An 18,754-nucleotide genomic window follows, 5' to 3' on the forward strand; every position below is an offset into this window, starting at 1 on the left:
CACATGCAATTTTATTTGTGTTATTTATTTATCGGAATCATTGCAATTGAGGAATTATGTTTTATTTTCAACATTTGTGGAATACTGACAAATGGAAAAGCAGCTACTGAGGTCACATTTGTGAAGATTCATCTTTGATCTGAACACAATATGCTGTATGACTGGATTGCAGGAAGATTACTTTGTCACGTTTGATACTAATGAAATTTAAACCAATTTGGATTCCATACAATTGGATCTTTAACGGGTATTAGAGTTAAGAGAGTTGAATACAAATTAAAAACATCCGTTACCCACTTGTAGTATGGTCTAACATATAAAATCTAACTCTAATATGCTGAAAGTCTGTCATGTAAGAAAATGTGGAAAAGCTCAGCTGGGTGTAAAAGGAACTCAGCTTGAACAGGATCTGGAATCGTCATATATTTATAAATCAGTGAGCGAGCTGGAATGAATGTCGGTGGACTTGTGTCCAAAGCAGTTCTGTCTGGACTTGGTCATAAATGCTTTTTCAGGTGATTTTTTTTCCAACATTAAAGAATTTAAAAAAAAATCTTTCCTGCAAGAAGTTGTAAATTTGTACACATAAGGCTGTCAGCAGCTTCAGTACAAAAAGACCTAACTTTAAAAGTCACACTGGTTCAAACCTTGGGTGTTTAAAGTCTTTTGGTGACTGTCAGCCAGTGTGATAAATCTTTTAAAAGGACTGACAGGCTGAGAGATAGAGTCAGAGACAAATAATGGAGACTGGCACATTAACCTTCACATAAAAAAAAAAGACTGACAAACAGACAAGACAGTCAGCCTTTGGTGAAATGCGCTTTTGTTGTAGTTTCACATGAACTAAAAACTATGCTGTAACCCAAATTGTCTAATGAAAGTTTCATGGCTTCACTTGGAAGAAAAAAAACAAAAAGACTTGAAAACAAAGCATAAATACACCAAAATCTGAGGAAAACAACAACAAGCTGCCACTGGTTCTTTTAGCAATATGGATTCATTCGCTCTCGCTTTTCTGGTCCATGTGAAAACACAACAGGTAGACAAGTAGTCCAGGCAGAAATTATTGGGAGGACAGGGTGGTTTGGACTGCATGCCTCCAGTGACTAGAGTTGATGCCTGTATTTGGCATTCCTTTATTGTAAAATAGACAGTGAGGTTGGCAAATAGACGAATAAAGGAAGGGGGGAAAAAAAAGACACAAAGTGAGTGCCAGACCCAAGCAAAGCCCAGCTGGACAGAAAGAACGAGACCAGAAAGTACAGATGGGGGAGAAGAGAGGAAAACAAGGACAAGACGAGAATGTCAGGATAGAAGACAGAGGGATATCGGCTGGCTAACTTAACACACAGAAATCAAGCTTTGTTGAAGCAAGACAAAACAGGAATCACACAGCTCTGCTTTATGATGTACACATGTGCAGCACTGTTTGTATTTAGTCTGTGTTCAGGTGTGCAGTATCATCAATAGCTGTGTTTCGTGTGAGAATCGGTGACAAAAACAGGCATGGAAATCATTAAATAAAAACATGTCCAGAGAGAGAATATTAACACAAAAAGACAAACTGCAAACCAGGGAAAGACTGAAACATGGAGAGTGAAGAAAAGAATCAAGCCATAAACAGGAAACTGAAAAGAATTAGAATGAACCAGAAGCAAAACTGAACAGAAAGTGAAGTATTTTGGGACAGTGAGGCCTTTATTAAGTCTTTATCTTGAATTACCTTTATATCCTGAGAATAGGAGAGGGCAAGAGGGAGAGAGGGAGGAAAATTAGGGAAAAAACGTAAAATCGAAACAAAAGCAGCACTGCCAAATATATTTTCTGTAATGGAAAGATGAAAATGGGAGCCAAAGGAAAACGGTAGAAAGGATGGACAAGCCAGGGTCAAATAAAGGGAACAGCACAGAACTATAGTATGAAAACAGCTTCATTCAGATCCTCCTTTATCCAGAGATCAGATATAAAACGAATTCTTTCTCCGCTCTATTGGTTCAAACACAAAATGTTTCAGTTTCACATTAAACGCTCAAACCCTTTTTCTATATAAGCCGTGTAGCTTAAATAAACAACTGCATGTATTTTCAGCATGTGAAGACTATTTTTTTTCTTGAAAACTTTAATACCATAAGCAGAATATAGAGGTTTACAAACCCATTCAATAAGTTAGAATATTATTGAAAAGCCCAATTATTTCAGGAACTTTATGGCTAAGCGAATCACATTGCATAGATTAATTACACACAGATGGATGTTGGAAAGCCTTTATTTCTGATGGTTATGATGATTTTCCACTTGGAGCTAATAAAAACATGACATTTAAAATTTGAATATTACATCAGACCAAGGGGGGGAAAAAAACTTTTAAAAACAAAAATGTGGGCTTAATGAAAAGCATGTTGAAAGTTGTCATTTTCAAAATGAAATTTTAATGTATATTCTAATTTATTGAATATAAATGTGTATGCTTGCCACAAGTTTGAGTTAACAGTCTGTTCTCTTTGCACCATATGGAAAAAAAAAATCTTCAGGAATTCTTCATGAAATCAAAATTCGGTGTTGTAAATTTGGAAACTCTGATCACAAAATCCAATATATCCAAGTTAAGATATCACAGTATATGCAGTCATGATTTTTTTCACACTTCAAATTGTGCACTTTTTTCTAAATCAGTTGGAAATCGTAGTACTTTATACCATCTGTTGATAAACTTGTTCCTTTAATGCATAAGATACAAAGTAACACCTTGATAAAATCTTATGCTGCTAATTTTAGTTACTCTGATTACTTAGCAGAACAATTAGCAAATCTCTCTTTTCTGATGTGGAAATGAAGCACAAGCAGGAGAGTTACTGAAAAGTTAATTAGAGTCTGCAGTTCAATTGACTAAGTGAAGTGAAGACTGATGTCTTTACTTCTGTTAATTGTGATGCTTTTCCACTTGTAGGCAATGAAAACACAACTTAAGATCAGAACATGACATCAAACCAATAAAAAAAACTTTTTTTAAGTCAGAAATGTAAACTCAATAAAAGGTCTGCATAATACCTTGCTGAAGGTTGATCTTTTTAAAAGGTACTTCTAATCTGACAAATGAACCTGATTGTATTCTAGTTTATTCACAACATGGGGTGTGTCCAAATTTATTTATTGCCAATGAAAACCAGCAGCAGTGAAATCAAAATGTCTTCAGATTTATTTCCGCCATTACATTTGTGTATGTCCTGTTGCCTAGCAACCGTGGCGGCGCTACACAAAAGCTAGTAAAAGAGGCGCTTCAAGTTTTCCCGATTGCTTTTGCTTATTTAGTTTTTATTTAATAACTGAATTAATTAATTGATTCAATACATTTATTTTATATCAAAATTACATTCAAAAACAAATATATGTAAATGACAAAAGTCTGACATATGGGAGAGGATTCAGGCCACTGGGGAAAAAAAATCAGACTTATTTTGTCAGATTTCTGACTTTTTTAAATTCTGACTTTCTGACATAATTCTGAGATTAAAGTGAGATTTCTCTTTTTTCCCCAACTGCCCTAATCTTCTTCCATAATTCCATGCCCACTTCAAGCTTTAAATGTCTGTATATTTAGAGTTTGATAGACTTATATATAAAACTGTAATTGCCTCCCGCTTTGTCTGCCATCGTGACAATAACAAACCCCTCCAGTTTGGCCTGCAGTGAGTCTTGGGAATCTTGTGAAGTTAAACGCAGAGCAAAGAGGGACATATTTGTGTGGGCCACAGTGGGAGGAACCCTTCAAATTTCAACAGCCTTTGTCGTCTCGCTGTGATGTAATCAGACTCCAAATGCAGCCTTCGAAGGATGCAGCCCCTGAATTTGGACACATCCTTAGTTGGCCATAGAGAGGTAACTCAAGCTGGATAAAAAAAGATTTCCATCTCCTGTGTGGAATGTTATCTGATGTAGCTGCTATCAACTTTGCTGCAGACATTTGGAAGTTTGCTTCATGCCACTGACTGCATTCGTCTTTAAATGAAAATCAGCTATTCTAGGGCTGCGCAATGTTAAATAATCTTGGTAAAAATTGAGACTATGATATCTCCTTCTCATCTGTGCTGCCATCTCACTGTAACTTTTGGCATTTCATGTCGTTTCCATCCCATGTGAGCCTCTGCTGCCACGAGTCTTTGGCCAACTGGCTAAACATTGTATCAGAATGTGAAGTCCAAGTTTAAAACACTTGGAATATACCATCCAGCAATTATTGCACTCCAAATAGTCCTTGGCGATATGAATGTTGCACACACGGCTAATGCAATAACAAACATATTCACAATATATGGCGCAGCCGGAGGCTGTTGCTGAATGTCACGCAGTTTTGTCGAGCAAATAAGCAGGACCTTAAAGAGATTAATAAAGAGTGTGCCCATGTTGTGTTACGTGATAATGATAGAAATGAAAAAGAAAAACAACAGGGAAAAAAACGACTGATGATAAAAGGATTCAAGGCTTGGGCTGCTTTGTTGACAACCTTTAGTTGGTTATTCACAACTGACTGTTCTCACAGCGAAGCGTCACAGAACCTGTGGCTACCAGAGGAAGACAGCTGCTTTATCTTAATATTTCTGAACTTTCAATTTCGGTCTGCCATGAAGCATAAAGGATTTGGAAATGCTTGCAGCATGTTTAAAGAATCTGCAACAAGGCTGGAATATTTACAATGTAGAAAACACACAGAGAGACAAGTGTTAGATTTAGACAAAAACATGGCCGTCACAAGGACTGGACTTCACTAAAATAGCAAAGAAATATTTGTCTGGTGTTACTTGCATAACTAATTAGGATTCATGGGATTAAGGCTTGTTCATTTGATGTTGTAGTATTACTACATTTTAAAGCATGTCACCACTATTAAAAACCCAGTGGTCCAGTGTCCCCCTTCTTTATCTGGACAGTCAGCTCCAGATGGAGCTGCTCAGCAGCTGATAAGGATATGGATACAGGTATGGAAAGATAATTCTGACACTAATTGTGTATTTTTCTTGTATCAGTTCAGCTGAAGATATAATCACAAACTGAACCAATGAATTTGACAGTCTCTGTGTGATTTATTCTTACTATCTTATACAACACTGTGGAAGAGAAAGAAAACACACAAAGTGCTTAAGTAAACGGCCCCTGGATCGGAAAATCATGATTTCCCCAGGTAGTAGAATTGAAATATCCGTTTCAAAGCCTCTCTACTGTCTGTGTGTGGTGTGTAAAATATGCACCTCTCACATTTTACTTTGGGAAATGCTTAATCTAAATAAAGGAAACGATTGAGAAAAAGAGTCTTGACAGACAACCGCAGTTATAACTTATTGCCAACTAAAAATAAGTTAAACAGTCATTTAGTATGCTAATTTATAAATTACACCATATAATATTTCAGAAAAGCTAATGGGAAATGATTCCTTCAGTGATCAGTGAAACAAAGAACTATTTTGATCATTTCCATTCCTAAAACTGCTATAGTTCAGCAGATTATGCATGACCCTGCTGATCAAGCTCTTGTAATGACTTTGCTAATTATGACTATTCATTTCTGAATGTATCTGTGCTCTGCTGTGTGGCTCAGTAAGAAGAACAGGAGCTCAAACTCACACTCTGCCGCACAGCAACGTACCCTGCATCAAGACACACTATACTCCTTTACTGTGTGACTGTGTGTGTGTGTGTGTATGAATGAGAAACTAAGATGAGGTTCAGACTGTTAAACTCACCATCGTAGTGCCCCAGTATTTCACTAGGTTACTTACTGTCATTCATATGTGTTTTAATGTCTCCCACTGTAAGATCTTAACAAGTACAAGAAGAGATGCAGCTGAAAAGGAACTTTAGAGGAGTTTGTGTGATAAATTTAAATATTTTTTTTCAGTCTTGTTGAATGCTGGGTGCCCAGTTATTCTCCAACTGGGCGTCTGATTCACTGTTGTATCTTCTCTACTTCATAATATCTACATTTGGCTTAAAAAAGGGCACCGATCCTAACATGTTACAATATCACACAGACGTGTTTCTGTTTTCAATGTCGCTGAAGGTCATTGACATAAACCTGGCGCAATGCATTGTCATGAACAAAATTATGATTTCAAATTTTACTAAAACAAACTGTACTGTTGCATTGTTTAACTGAAGAGGCTTAAACTGATGTTTTAAATGAGCACTAAGTTCATGTTTTCAGAAATTAAACAGAGGAGCACAACATAAAATAAGAAGCTAAATGAAGTACAAAGGAATGATTTTGTGAAGTAAATTTAGGTTCATAATACAAAAAGATGATGCAGAGAGAAAATATCAAAATGAGGAAAGGAAAATCCCAACATATTCTGGATATCAAAAAGTAAAACTGTAAAGAAGTAACTGTTAAAAAGCGGCAGCTCCGGGGTACATACAAAGAAAAGCAAAGAATGGGAGAATAAAAACAGCTTGCGATGAAGTAAAGACGAGAAATGAGTACAGTACCTTTTACTCTAATGTCCGGATTGTGAGCTTTGTGAAGAAAGATACAATTGGGAAAGAAAGGAAGATAGACACAAACAGAATTTAGTTAAGAAAACAGGCAGCAGGAAAAAAGAAAATTAGTTTAATTTCCAGCAAGTCAAACAAAAGGAAAAAGAAGCCTCATATTTACACAAATCTAATAATTTATTTCCTTGTTTTACAAAGTTTCAGGAGAAGCATCAGGAAAAAGGAAACAGAGCAGAGCAGTATGTCAGCTGGGTTATTTTAAGCTAACCAGGAATGGTGAACAATTTTAGAGTGACATCACATTTTCCAACAGATCCTGAAGGGATCGAGTCGGCTTGAGTCTCAGAGGACAGAAGTTAAGCTGGATAAATCTTCTAACCAACAACACAAAGGAGCCGTCAACGACTTGATGAGATATTAGAATAACAGCGTTAGCTTTTCCTTTAGCTCTTACAAAGCTGAATAGTGAATGCTCACATCCTTCCACATGACACATTCAGCTCCTGTTGAGATCAAACTGTAACCATGTAACCTTCAGTAACATCACTTCGACATATAAGCTGCTCTATGTCAGCACCACATTCACAGAGAACAGCCCTGATGATAGTGGAAGTCATTGGTGTTTTTATGGTGCATTAATAGTGATATATGATCTTAATGAACACATCACTTTTCACTGGGATGTTACATCATTATCATGTTTGCTTTTTACCTTACACATTTTTTCATTTCAAATAAACTGCTTCTTCATTTTATGTAAATAGTCTGTTGTTTCCTTTAGCACAAATAAACATGCACATAAAGTACATTTTATTCTTTAAATGATCCTCACTTTTGCATTTCTGTTATATTAAAATGTTAATAATTGTACAGTATTACTTAGACACTTTTTTTGGCTAAATCTCTGTAGAATAAAGACATTTAATATAGACAAGGTGACAAATTATATCTTCTATGATGTAAGATTTTTCTTCCACATTTGAATATGTATAACTTCTGTAAATGCAGGTAACCAGCACATATACAGGTATGCTGTTTGGTTACTTGGCAGCACAATCTGAGGTGTAAATTTGCCTCGACAGATGGGCATCACGCATGTTGCTCCTTTTCCATGCGAGTAAAAAAAAAATTTTCAGCAAATCAAGTGGAATATGGAGAAGGAATATGGCAATAACATAGATGTCATATGACATATATGTCTGTGCTGGACGATATAAATAAGAAATAAAAAACTCCAGTGACCTGAAAGAGCATAAGAGAGGATTCATGCTTGGGAGCAGAGAGTTATTGAAGAGGGTAAAAAGAGAGCTGAAAATGAAACTCTGAGGAGGAAACAGATGGGGAGCAAGCTCCAACAGATCAAAGTGCAAAACGTGTGGGCAGGTCTGGAAAAAAAAAAAATCACAAGACTTTAATGTGAAGGTGGATCAGGCTGATAGAAACCTGGACTGAAGAAGTTAACTGTTTTTTTAAAGGTTCAGCTCAGGTGGACAAACTGAGGCGAACCCGTCTACAAAAAACGTTAAGTGAAGAGTTTTGAGACCCCGACAATCTGAAGTTCCACTGCTGAACGACCACAACAGCATAGAGAGCTCAGTTTTAACCTGGGAATATAATCCAGTGACAGTGCAGTCTATGTCAATAACGGGTATAAACTACATCATGTTGGCTTTATTAAATCTGGAACAAACTTCCAGAAAACTGAAAAACAGCTGAAACACTGAGTTCCTTGAAATCAAGACTAAATACCCACATGAGTAGAGTTGCTCTTGAACTACAATAAATGTAATATTGAGCTTTTAATTGATGATTTTAATTTTATATGATTCGTTTATAATGTTTTGTCATGTTTTTCTATATGTATAAAACTTTAAATCGCCTTGCTGCCGAAATATGTTATACAACTTTAAACTTGATTGATTATAACAGACACCTACTTTGATTCAAGAATATGTAGTGCTGTGAAAAAGCATACAGCTACTTTCAGATTCCTTTTGTTTTTGCCATTTTTTTCAGATAAAAATTCAGTTTTAAACTGCAGACTGTCCCCTTGTTGGATCATAAACTAACTGGATTGACCACATTTTTTAAATATAAAAAAGTTCTCCAAAAAGAGACACTTCCCGCCCCAAACTAAAGATATTCAAGAGCAGACAAGGACGAAACACACGTCTATAACTCCGCAAAAAGCGACATAACCTAAGGCTTTGGGACTCCAGTGAACCACAGTAAGGGCCAGTATTCACAGATGGAGAAAACATTCAACACTCGGGAACCCTCCAGAGTGGCCAACCCATCTAAATTACTGCAGGAATGGATGGCACCTCATTCAGAAGGTCACAAAAAGACCCAGGACATCTGCAGACGTCCACTGCCTCAGTTAAGGTCAGATTTTCTGATTTAGGAAAAAGAGAAACACTGAGAGAAAATGAGGGAGTTCCCAGTAAAAAACCACGGCTGACCAAAGAATGCCTTATGGAAACTGTTGCTGCCAAGTGTTGTACAAACACTGTTAGGAGGCAAAGCATTTCTGAAATAAGGCCAGGTTTGTTTGGATTGTGGAGAGTGAAAAATGCTGAATCGCAATTGATGAATTACTTATGGAATAATTATTTAAATGTGTCACAATTTTTTTAAGTAAATGCAGAAATAATTTATCAACTGTAGAATTATATTATATAGTTAAATGTACTGATTTCATTTTAAAAAGTTAATATAATTATTTCATGATTTAATACATTTTACATAATGCATTAATTTAAACTGTCAAAAACATAAACTTGGAAGAAGTTGCCTTGACTTCCTGTTTGAAGCAGCCAATCAGACGTCAGGTCTCCAGAGAGCTGCCTTAGTCCCGCCCACTGAGTTTGATGGTTGAAGTTGACAGTTTAAATTAATTTGTGATGTGATTGAGCACAAGGATATGAAATTATTCATTAGATTGTGAAATAAGTATATCTAATGTTTAGAATAAAATACATTTAATTGAGGCACATATAATCAATTCTATATGAATAAATTATTATGGATTTAATTCCAGCTTTGATAAATTAATGACATTTAAATACTTTTTTCATAAGTTATTTATTGTACTTTGGCACTCCTGACTCTCCATATTAGATAACTTTTTACCCATAATAAATAAAATAATCACCTGAAAGCTGCTTTTTGTAATCACCCTGGTTATCTTTGATATATGCCAGATTTCTTTATTGTTGTGAAACGTTTAAGGATGAACAAAAGCAGAAAACACATCCATGCACAGAACTATATCAAATAGAACTTGCAGTCGTACAAACAGGCCAATAAGTAGTGAGGGACTAATAAAGAAATGTGTTATATTTTTTGACGCAACAAGGATTCAAAACCTTTGACCTGGAAGTTATTTCTTCTGCGCTCGCTAGACAATAAGCCCAATCTTTGAGTCCATGTCTGTCTCCTTTCATGGACTTTTTTTAGTGAAATGTGTTTGTACGTGATCCACTCACCAATGTTGCAGTGCTCTCCTGTCCATCCTTGGTCACACTCACACTTCCCATCTTTACACACTCCATTCTTGCTGCACAGCGGATGGCAGGCCTTCTGATCACAGACGGTTCCCGTCCAGCCCTCCTCGCAGCGACACATACCGCCGTAGCACATCCCATGGTTGCCACAGTCTACTTCACACACCTCTGTAAGAGTAACACAGAGGTAAGAGGCAAATTAGGACACATTATTTCATTTGGTCTGTGAAACAACAATCCAATTGCTTGGCAACATAAAGTAGGACATTGTTTTAAGCCCTCGCACAGCAATCCTCAAAATAATTCCATATTCACTTTGCAAGAGCAAAACAACCCGCCACAACGTTATTGTTAGCTGTTTATTACATTGCATTGATTTTTAAAGTACAGCTGTTCTTGCCAAGCTCTGGTCTTGACATTAGCATTAACAGGAATATCTGCAGCAGCTGACACCAGCCACGTTTAATTTACCTGGCATAAAGGACATGTAGCTGGGATCCACTCATAAAGCACACCGGCAAAGCAGTGACACCTGAGCTACTTAGTTGCTGAATGTATTGATGCACCTTTTGATATTAGCTCAGAAAGGCTAATTAAGCAGCAGAGCCGCTGCTGTTTGCAGTTCATCCTTGTATGAAGAAATATCTCAAGCTGTTAGCTTGAAACCTTTTGTGCTCTGAATGTCGTGGTGATTTTGTATAACGGCTGACGGCTGTTTTTGCAAAACTCAAGCAAACAGTAAGCCATAAAGAAGGTTACAACTAGAAGCAGACGCATTATATCCTTCATCTGAATGTGTCAGTGCTTAACATGCAACAGTCTTCTCAGCTCAACTGCATACAACAGGAAGACGCAACATTTTGACCTCAAAGAGAGGCCTGTGAACGCTCTGTCTGTGAAGTTGATGTGGTGGAACCTGATGAAAATGGGGAAGCATTAAGATGTGAGGAACTTTAACAAGGGTCAAACTGTCTTGGTGGATGAGTCATGGTGTGTCCACAAGCGCAGAGAAACTGGTGAACCAGTAAAAGGGTCAGGACTTATTGATGGACCAGAGAGATGGCAGGGTTGCCTGTGTTGCCAAAAACAAAAGCTTCTGTTGCCAGAATTACTGAAAAAGAATCATTTTTTTCTTTTAAAGAAAGCTTTAAACTATAAAACAGGGTTATGGTCACTGAAAAATAATAATTATGACTTTAATCTCAAAATTATGACATTAATCTCAGAATTCTAATTCTGTGTCAATCTACATCTAAATCCAAATAACCAAACATTCTTTGGTGCATGTCCATTATGTTAGCATGTTCTTTGATATAGGATTTATAAATCTGCACACTGAAAGCCTGTGTCAAATTTGGCAGATCTGAGTTTTAAGACTAGATTTGTCTGCTGCTGCATAAACAATTTTAACAATTCTGAATCTTAGCAGAAAATGAGAATTCTGAGATTAAAGTCAGAATTTTTTTTTCTCCAGTGGCTCTAATCCTTGTCTATAAAAAGTCAGTTTATATATCTGGATATATAAACTGACTTTAATAAATCATTTTGGAGAGTATTAGCCAGGGTTGCACGATGCCACTATTGGCTGTTGCCTTACAGCAAAGTGATCCTGGGTTCAAATCCTGGCCTCTGTAGAGTTTGGATGTCCTTTGCATGCGTGGGTTCGTTCCAAGTACACCGGCTTCCTCCCACAGTCCAAAAACATGACTGTTAGGTTAATTGGTCTCTCTAAATTGCCTTTGGGTATGAGTGTGTGTGTGTATGTGTGTGTGGCCTGTGTGTCTCTGTGTTGCCCTGTAATGGAATGGCGACCTGTGCAGAGTTCACCTCTCAACCAATCACCAATAGGCACCAACCCCCACAGCTCTCCATGGATAAGCAGGTATAGCCAATTGATAGATGGATGGAGTATTTAACGTTAAGTGAAATTAAATCAAACGCATATCCTCTACAAATATAGTTACATTTTAACATCTTAAGTGATTTTATATTGATAAGTCCCAAAAACTGGCCTGTCCAATTGTTATTTTCAGTTATTTGGAGTGTAGAGAATATTGAGGCTGATATGTTCTATTTAAGTTGTACTACAAACCCACAAATTGCAGAAAAAAGTATCACATAGATATCATAAAGCAAAGACAACATGTGCAACAGTTTGACCTCTGCAAGTTCAAAACACAAAGCTCAGCATGATAAAACTCCCACACAAAAGTCACACACATTACTCAGATGAATGCCGCAAGCTGTAAGCTATTGCATATCTGTCTTATGTTTCCCTGCTTAGGTAAATAACACCGCAACTCTGCCTTCCTTCCTACACATTCGATACTGAAGAATACAGAATTTAATCTCCAGCCATTATTCTTGGAGATGTCAAAAAACCGGAGGTGACAAAGATCCAGTAATAACTCAGTCCCATGCAATGTTATGCAGAGGCTCAGTCTACCCGGATGAATATTTAATGTTCTCTGCATGCCAAATGCAGAGGTCATTGAATGCAAATGAAAGCAGCCCAATCTACTTCCTGATTAACTTGGCTAGTGATTACTTGACCCTGAAGTTCTGACGTTTCTCACACTGGCACTTTCTGAAACCAGATCTCTGAGTGAAACTTTTCTGTAACGTCCTCCGCAGAGGTGTGAAGTACTCTGCTGGAGCGAAAGTACACAGAGTTCTGTTGACAACAAAAACAGTGGCGGATAGCACCGTCTTGTGCTTCATAGCCTGTTGAGTTGAACACAATTCCTTATAAGGCATACATGTGCTACCTGAGCCTTCGTTCATGGGAGACAGGTCACTTTTTGAGATCTTAAGTGGAAGATAAGAGTCAAAAGCGTATGCGTGTTCGATGACATGCTAAAATCGTAGCGCCATCTAGTGTCTTGGCATGACAACTGCAGCTGACTCAAGGCGTGTTGGTGGTTTGGTCTAAATGTGGAACATTTCCCTGATCAACGTGCAAAAATACTGGCAGTTTCGAGGCAGCCTAAAATAAATTGTGACATCACAGCAAAAACTTGTCTTGTTGAACATTTATAAAGTAAATTTTGAAATTCTGTATCCCATAAACACATGCACTACACAAAATGCAACAAACATACTTCAAAGGCATAGTAGAATTTGATATTCATCATGTTCAAATCTATACAAAACATGTTTCTGAATAAACAAACAGTTAGATAATAAAAAAACATTGTAAACAGAATTAACGCTGACTAAATACTTTATGGAAACAATTATGACCTCCGAGCATTTTGGGGGGTTTTTTCCAACAGGAAAACCCTGAAACACTGCAGACATTGTTCATGAATGATCAGAAGAATACGATGAGCTTGTCCAATTTGTCCCAATCCAATAACACCATCCAGAATGTTCTGGGCAAAAAAACTCCAATCATGGGTGGAACATCTCGCAGCTTCCTGGACGTAGAGGTCATGCAGACAGCAGACTGTGAGACCTTGTGCAGGCCATGCCTCCAGAGGTCAGGACTGGCTGAGTCTGGGAACTGAGGCTATGCGCTACTTTTACTGTCTGCGATTTCCCTTTGATTTGTGTGTGTGTGTTTATATCCAACGGCCAAATGAAAGCCTGGTCAGGAAAAGCTTGATATAGAACAAAAGCACGGCAGTGTGAACTCAGCTGTGTTTGTGAGCGGCCATGTGGCTCTCCCACAGTCAGCCTGCGTTAGCGTGGCTGCCTCTGTGAGTCCGCGTCAAAGAAAGAGAGATTATACGCCACACTGCTAAACTCTGATAAGGGACTGAAGTGCCTTAGGTTGAATGTCGATGTATCTATCCACACGTGTGTGGTTGATGGCTGCGTATTTGAATGTTTTGACAGATCCTGAGGAAAAGGTCAACAGCACACCAAAAGTAATATTGTATCAGTGCAGGATGTATGCACGTGTGCATGCTACTAAGACACAACACTTAATTGGATGTGTGCTTGATGGTTTTGACAATACTTGCTATAACAGCTTGAGGCAACACAAACAGAAGTGAGAGCGCGCATACACACTCCCTTCCTCTTTTGTTTGTTTTTATGTCATGCCATCTGTTACTGATCTGCATTCTTCCTCAGTTTTCCTCCTTTTTATCTCCCTTTTTACTGCTTCTCCTCTCTCCGTCTCCAAACTGCAGAGACACTGAGAGCATATTTGAAGTAATCGTCCGATTAAAAGTAAAAAAAGCTTAACATTACATTGAAATTAAACCTGGCTACCTTTTCAGAAGTGAGCCAAGAGAGCTGTGGCACAACAGCAGTGGCAAATGACCATTTCAGCAAGTCAGGAATGATGCAGATTAAAAAAAAAATCAATCAAAATTGATCTCTATCTACTTTTAAAGATGTGGAATAGATAACGGCTGCATGAGAAGGTATATTTCCTCTGATCCTGTTGCTAAGAGAGAACAAAAAGTAGCATCCAGGTTTTATTCCTGGAAAAAAAATTAATACTCAACATAAAAGCCAGAAACACATCTAAGCTACTTTTTATGCTGCTCTCTGTTACACTCCACTGCCTTCCTCTGCTAACTCACTTCAACCACTATAGAAAATTTCACCTTCCCACTTCAGTTCTCTCACATTAAATCTGTCCTGCGTGGATGTTAGGGTTGTAAAAATATTTAATTTTCAAATATAATCAGAAAATTTTGGATTTTTAAGATACTCATTCAGATCAAAATTACTATGAACCGTTTTTTCTTTCCAAGTTGACACCAAACTTCATACATTAATCGTGGCGAAGCATCTTAAACCCAACACTGGGACGTCGGAATCAAAGTTAAAAATGTCACTACAGCTGTGTGTATGAATGTGTGTGTATGAATATGTATAAAAGTAGAAGTAAATTGCACTTTTTCCACATCTTTTTTATTTACTGTTGCATGTCTAGCACTGACTTATTAATTCTGATCATATTTGTTACATTACTGCCATGTTATGTTAACATGGCTCTTTAAAACGTCTGAGGAAGTCACTGTAGAGCCCCTTCCCTCCATCTTGGATCTGTTTCAGAACCACAGTGGGGACAGGGCTCTGATTATTGCCAGAGATCGCTCACACCCTCTCCATGAACTTCTGGGACCGTCGTCATCAGGCAAACGGTACCACAGCATCAAAAGATGCAGCTTTCTGCCTCAGGCTGTTAGGACTGCAAGCTTCTAATCACATTATGCACATATCATACTGCAAAATTTGTTTTTGTGTATGCTATTATCTAAGCATCCCAGAAATACACCACTCCATAGTTGTAGTACTGTAAAAGCTACAGTATTTTTATACAGGTCTGTGTGTAATATACAGGATATAAATATACAGGAATTTAATGTAAACTTGTTTATTTTTGTATTTGTAGATATCAGCTCATTGGAAATGACCCCACCTAGAGAACAGTCTGCTCCCGTCCAGTTCTGGTCGCAGGCACATGTGCTGGTCTCTGCGTTGTAGGTGCCGTGGCCAGAGCACTGGTCCGGACACAAGGCCTTGGCAATCTCACAGCTGGCTCCGCCCCATCCCGGCTGACAGTGGCACTCGCCGTGGATACACACCCCATGGGCCGAACAACTGGGGTCTATGCAGTCCACTGGAGACAGATGGGGAGAAGGGGTGGATAATTTAACAGACGCTCCTGACAAAGACTGCTGCAGGAGTTTTATTTTTCCTTTAATATTGTAACAAGAACATGAGTTCTTTTTTAAGCAAGAGAGCAGATATCAGTGAAAATCTTTTCCAGCTGTCAGCCTAAAATGTAAGAAGAAAAAAAAAAAAACGCCAGCACACAAGCACGCTTTGAATACTTGGATAAAACGCGCCTTTCATTGCCAGGGTGTGATTTGTGTATTCTCATACAGTTTGAGATTAGTTTTCCTGAAAAGACAAACGCTACACTTGTGATGGACATGTTACACGGAATTTTAAAATTAAATGTGCAAATTTAGCTTCTGCGTGTCATGTCATTGTGATTAAATCTGTTCTGCTTGTTGAACCGTTATTTAACTACTGACATAAAAAAATACAAAATAAAATTGAGCACATTCATCCAGTTGATTATTCAATTTGCACATCCCAGATAGAGACATGAAGATGCAGGGTGCAGAGCTGAAAACTTTAGGCCACCACTCTAATACAAAATGACTCGATCTGTTAGGGTCTTTTTATGTCTGTTCCTGGTCTCTGATTGGCTTGTTTTGGCTGCTGTTATGCAACCCTTCAATCACTGTCCTGTTTGTTTATTGAGCAAACCTTTTCAACTGACATGAATTATGGAAAAAAATAATTTCAATTCATAACTTATCTCAAAACACCTGTGGACGTCTGGCTTAGCTGTGGATCATAATTTATCATGGTATCAGATGTGTAGGTAACTTAATAAGAGCAGCATTATTTCTATATGCTGCAGAAAATCCAAGGTGTGAAGGTGGTTTTAGCCGTTTATGAGATCCTGGTCCTGATATTTGGATTTTAGAGATAATAAATGTTATGAGTTTCAAGTAATTTGCTCGATACTCTTGTTAACACAAACTGTTACGTTAATGCTAATTTCCTGATTAAAAGTCGGTTTATTTCTGTCTGTGATCAAACAGAAATGGGAACCGCTACAGGAAGCCAGAGGAAATATGCACAACAAACTTTCCTTCTTGTTTAAGGGCTCATTTAAACTTCCTGACATTGCAGAAAAATGGCAATAAAAATTAAAAATGACTTCTGCAGCTAACAGAGAGTACTGATTTGAATCAGCGTTACGACCAAGGTGCTGCCCAGAGTGACTTGACTGTGTGGCTCAGTGGGTTAGGAGAAGTGCAAATGAAGCTGGGTCGGTGTTAGAAGTCAGGCTCTTGTGCATGTTGTTGCATTTATGAAGACACAGACATGAGAAAATGCGATTAAATGAAAATGCTTAATCGATGCTGTCAAGAACGCAGAGAAAACACATCCAGTTATAAACCCAACTCACCTCATCACCCAAATCGGCTTTCACAGCTCACATAAATGATCTTCATTATGTCTGCTTTTATACACTCTTTAAAGCTTTGAATATAAAGTCGCTCTGCCGTTGGTTTGTGAACCTGCGTAGCGCGCCGTATGTGCCGCGAATGCCAAATTAGTGTCAACTGGCTGCGATTAAATTGCTGTAATGTACACCGTGTAGCTTGTCTAAGCTTTTAGCAACTGCAGTGTAACCACTGATGTGTAATTGTATGTCAGATTAGAGTAAATTAATTTGAGCTGGAACATTATCATTTTAATAAGCTACTTTTCAGCAGGGGTAACTCAAGCAGGTGTGCATAGGTCATTCAGATTATTAGCTTTAAATCTGCACTGTTATGTATTTAGCCACTGGGTGGTCAAATTCATGTAGGGAGAAAAGGTGAAAACTAACAAGGGATTAATTACATTAACAATGCACCTCTATCCCACCCAGGGGTTGGAAAGCACCTAGGTGGGCTAATGCTAACCTTCATAAACCTAAGAATGTTTAACTGGCATCTTTTTTTTAATAAGTTTAACACTTTAAATTGTCATTTTACATTGATAAAGTCCTTACAGAAAAGATGAGAGCTAATGGTATTATTATTACTATGACAGCTATTAACAAAATATCACACAAAGCAAAGTGGTTAACAGTTCCTACAATGCTTGTGGCTGTTGGACACATTCTGATAAAGAAGCCTAATAATCTGTAGCAACAAGCTTTAATGTGCTCTCGCAGTTCAAGTCATCAGGCACAGGAACCATTCGGCTGAGTTCAGCAGGCAGAAAACAGATTTGCTTAATGATTGTAATTGCTCTGGTCCTGCAGTGTTGGAGGAAAATGTCCTGCAGGGATGCTAGGACTAATCTGATGCAGCAGCACTCTGCTACTTTGGCCACTCTCTGCAGGGCTCTCTGATCTTCAGCTGAAGTAGATTCTGAATCACAAGCCGATCCCCGGGTCCAGAACACACTCTATGTTGGCCGTACAGAATATTTTAGGAATTGCCAGGGAGACCTTAATGTTTCTCTCCTGTCTTTGTCAGGTGACAAACCTGTGAACACCAGACCATCAGGATGTGTGGATGAGGTGATGTCCCTGTAAAAATAGACACTCAGGTAGCTGAGGCTGATCACCGTCACCACAGGTGCATCGTCGGTAATCTCGTTACACTTCAGGCGGGATGGTCAACCTTTCTCTGTTTCAGTACTTGGCATACCAGCTGCAAAATTATATATCTTAGTCATAACATGCCTAACGTCAAACATTTCTCACTAAATGCTGATGCTGGTACATTGGGGTTGCTGTGCTTACAGAATACATAAATTATTTTCTGTCATACACAGTCTTTGCAGTGAAGTCTTTGGTTGTAATGAAATATGGCGAAATTCAGGGGCTGTTTTAAAATTTGAGAGTGGCCATCTGCCTGCCAACAGATGAAGTGCTACTCCACTTCCCTTCTTTAGGCAGGCAGACCAGATACAAGATTTAGACCTACAGCATGATCGACAAACTTCACGATTGTGTTTTACTAGAGGGGTGGGCACACTGACGAAGGTGCTGGGGGGTTTACACCAGAGGCTTTAAAACCCATCCTATGTTCATAATAACATTAGAAAAGCAAGGCAGGTGCCCACACTGTAATTTCCCCAATGTAACAAGCAGCTGAATACCAGTGTTCTCCGCTGCAGCTCGGTAAAGAGTCTGAGGGGGAGCATCGCTGTTAAATGCTGAGAAGAAGTACGTTCTGTCTTTTCCACTCTGGTCCACCTTGATGTTGGCCTTCGCACGT

At 38.2% G+C, this 18,754-nt stretch overlaps 1 protein-coding gene across 2 annotated transcripts in view; it reads right to left on the reverse strand.

Moving 5' to 3' along the window:
* Window positions 1-18,754, reverse strand: part of tenm3 (teneurin transmembrane protein 3) — a 248,719-nt gene that overhangs the window by 76,664 nt on the left and 153,301 nt on the right. For both annotated transcript variants that reach the window (XM_088006070.1, XM_088006076.1), the window contains 2 exons: window positions 15,373-15,573; window positions 9,972-10,157 (listed from right to left, as the gene is read on the reverse strand). In XM_088006070.1, the coding sequence (XP_087862196.1) occupies window positions 9,972-10,157; window positions 15,373-15,573 (387 nt within the window). The remainder of the gene's footprint in view (window positions 1-9,971; window positions 10,158-15,372; window positions 15,574-18,754) is intronic.

Source organism: Poecilia mexicana, unplaced genomic scaffold, assembly GCF_051168715.1.
Source record: "Poecilia mexicana isolate PSO_F unplaced genomic scaffold, ASM5116871v1 scaffold_1, whole genome shotgun sequence".
Classification (NCBI taxonomy): Eukaryota; Metazoa; Chordata; class Actinopteri; order Cyprinodontiformes; family Poeciliidae; genus Poecilia; species Poecilia mexicana.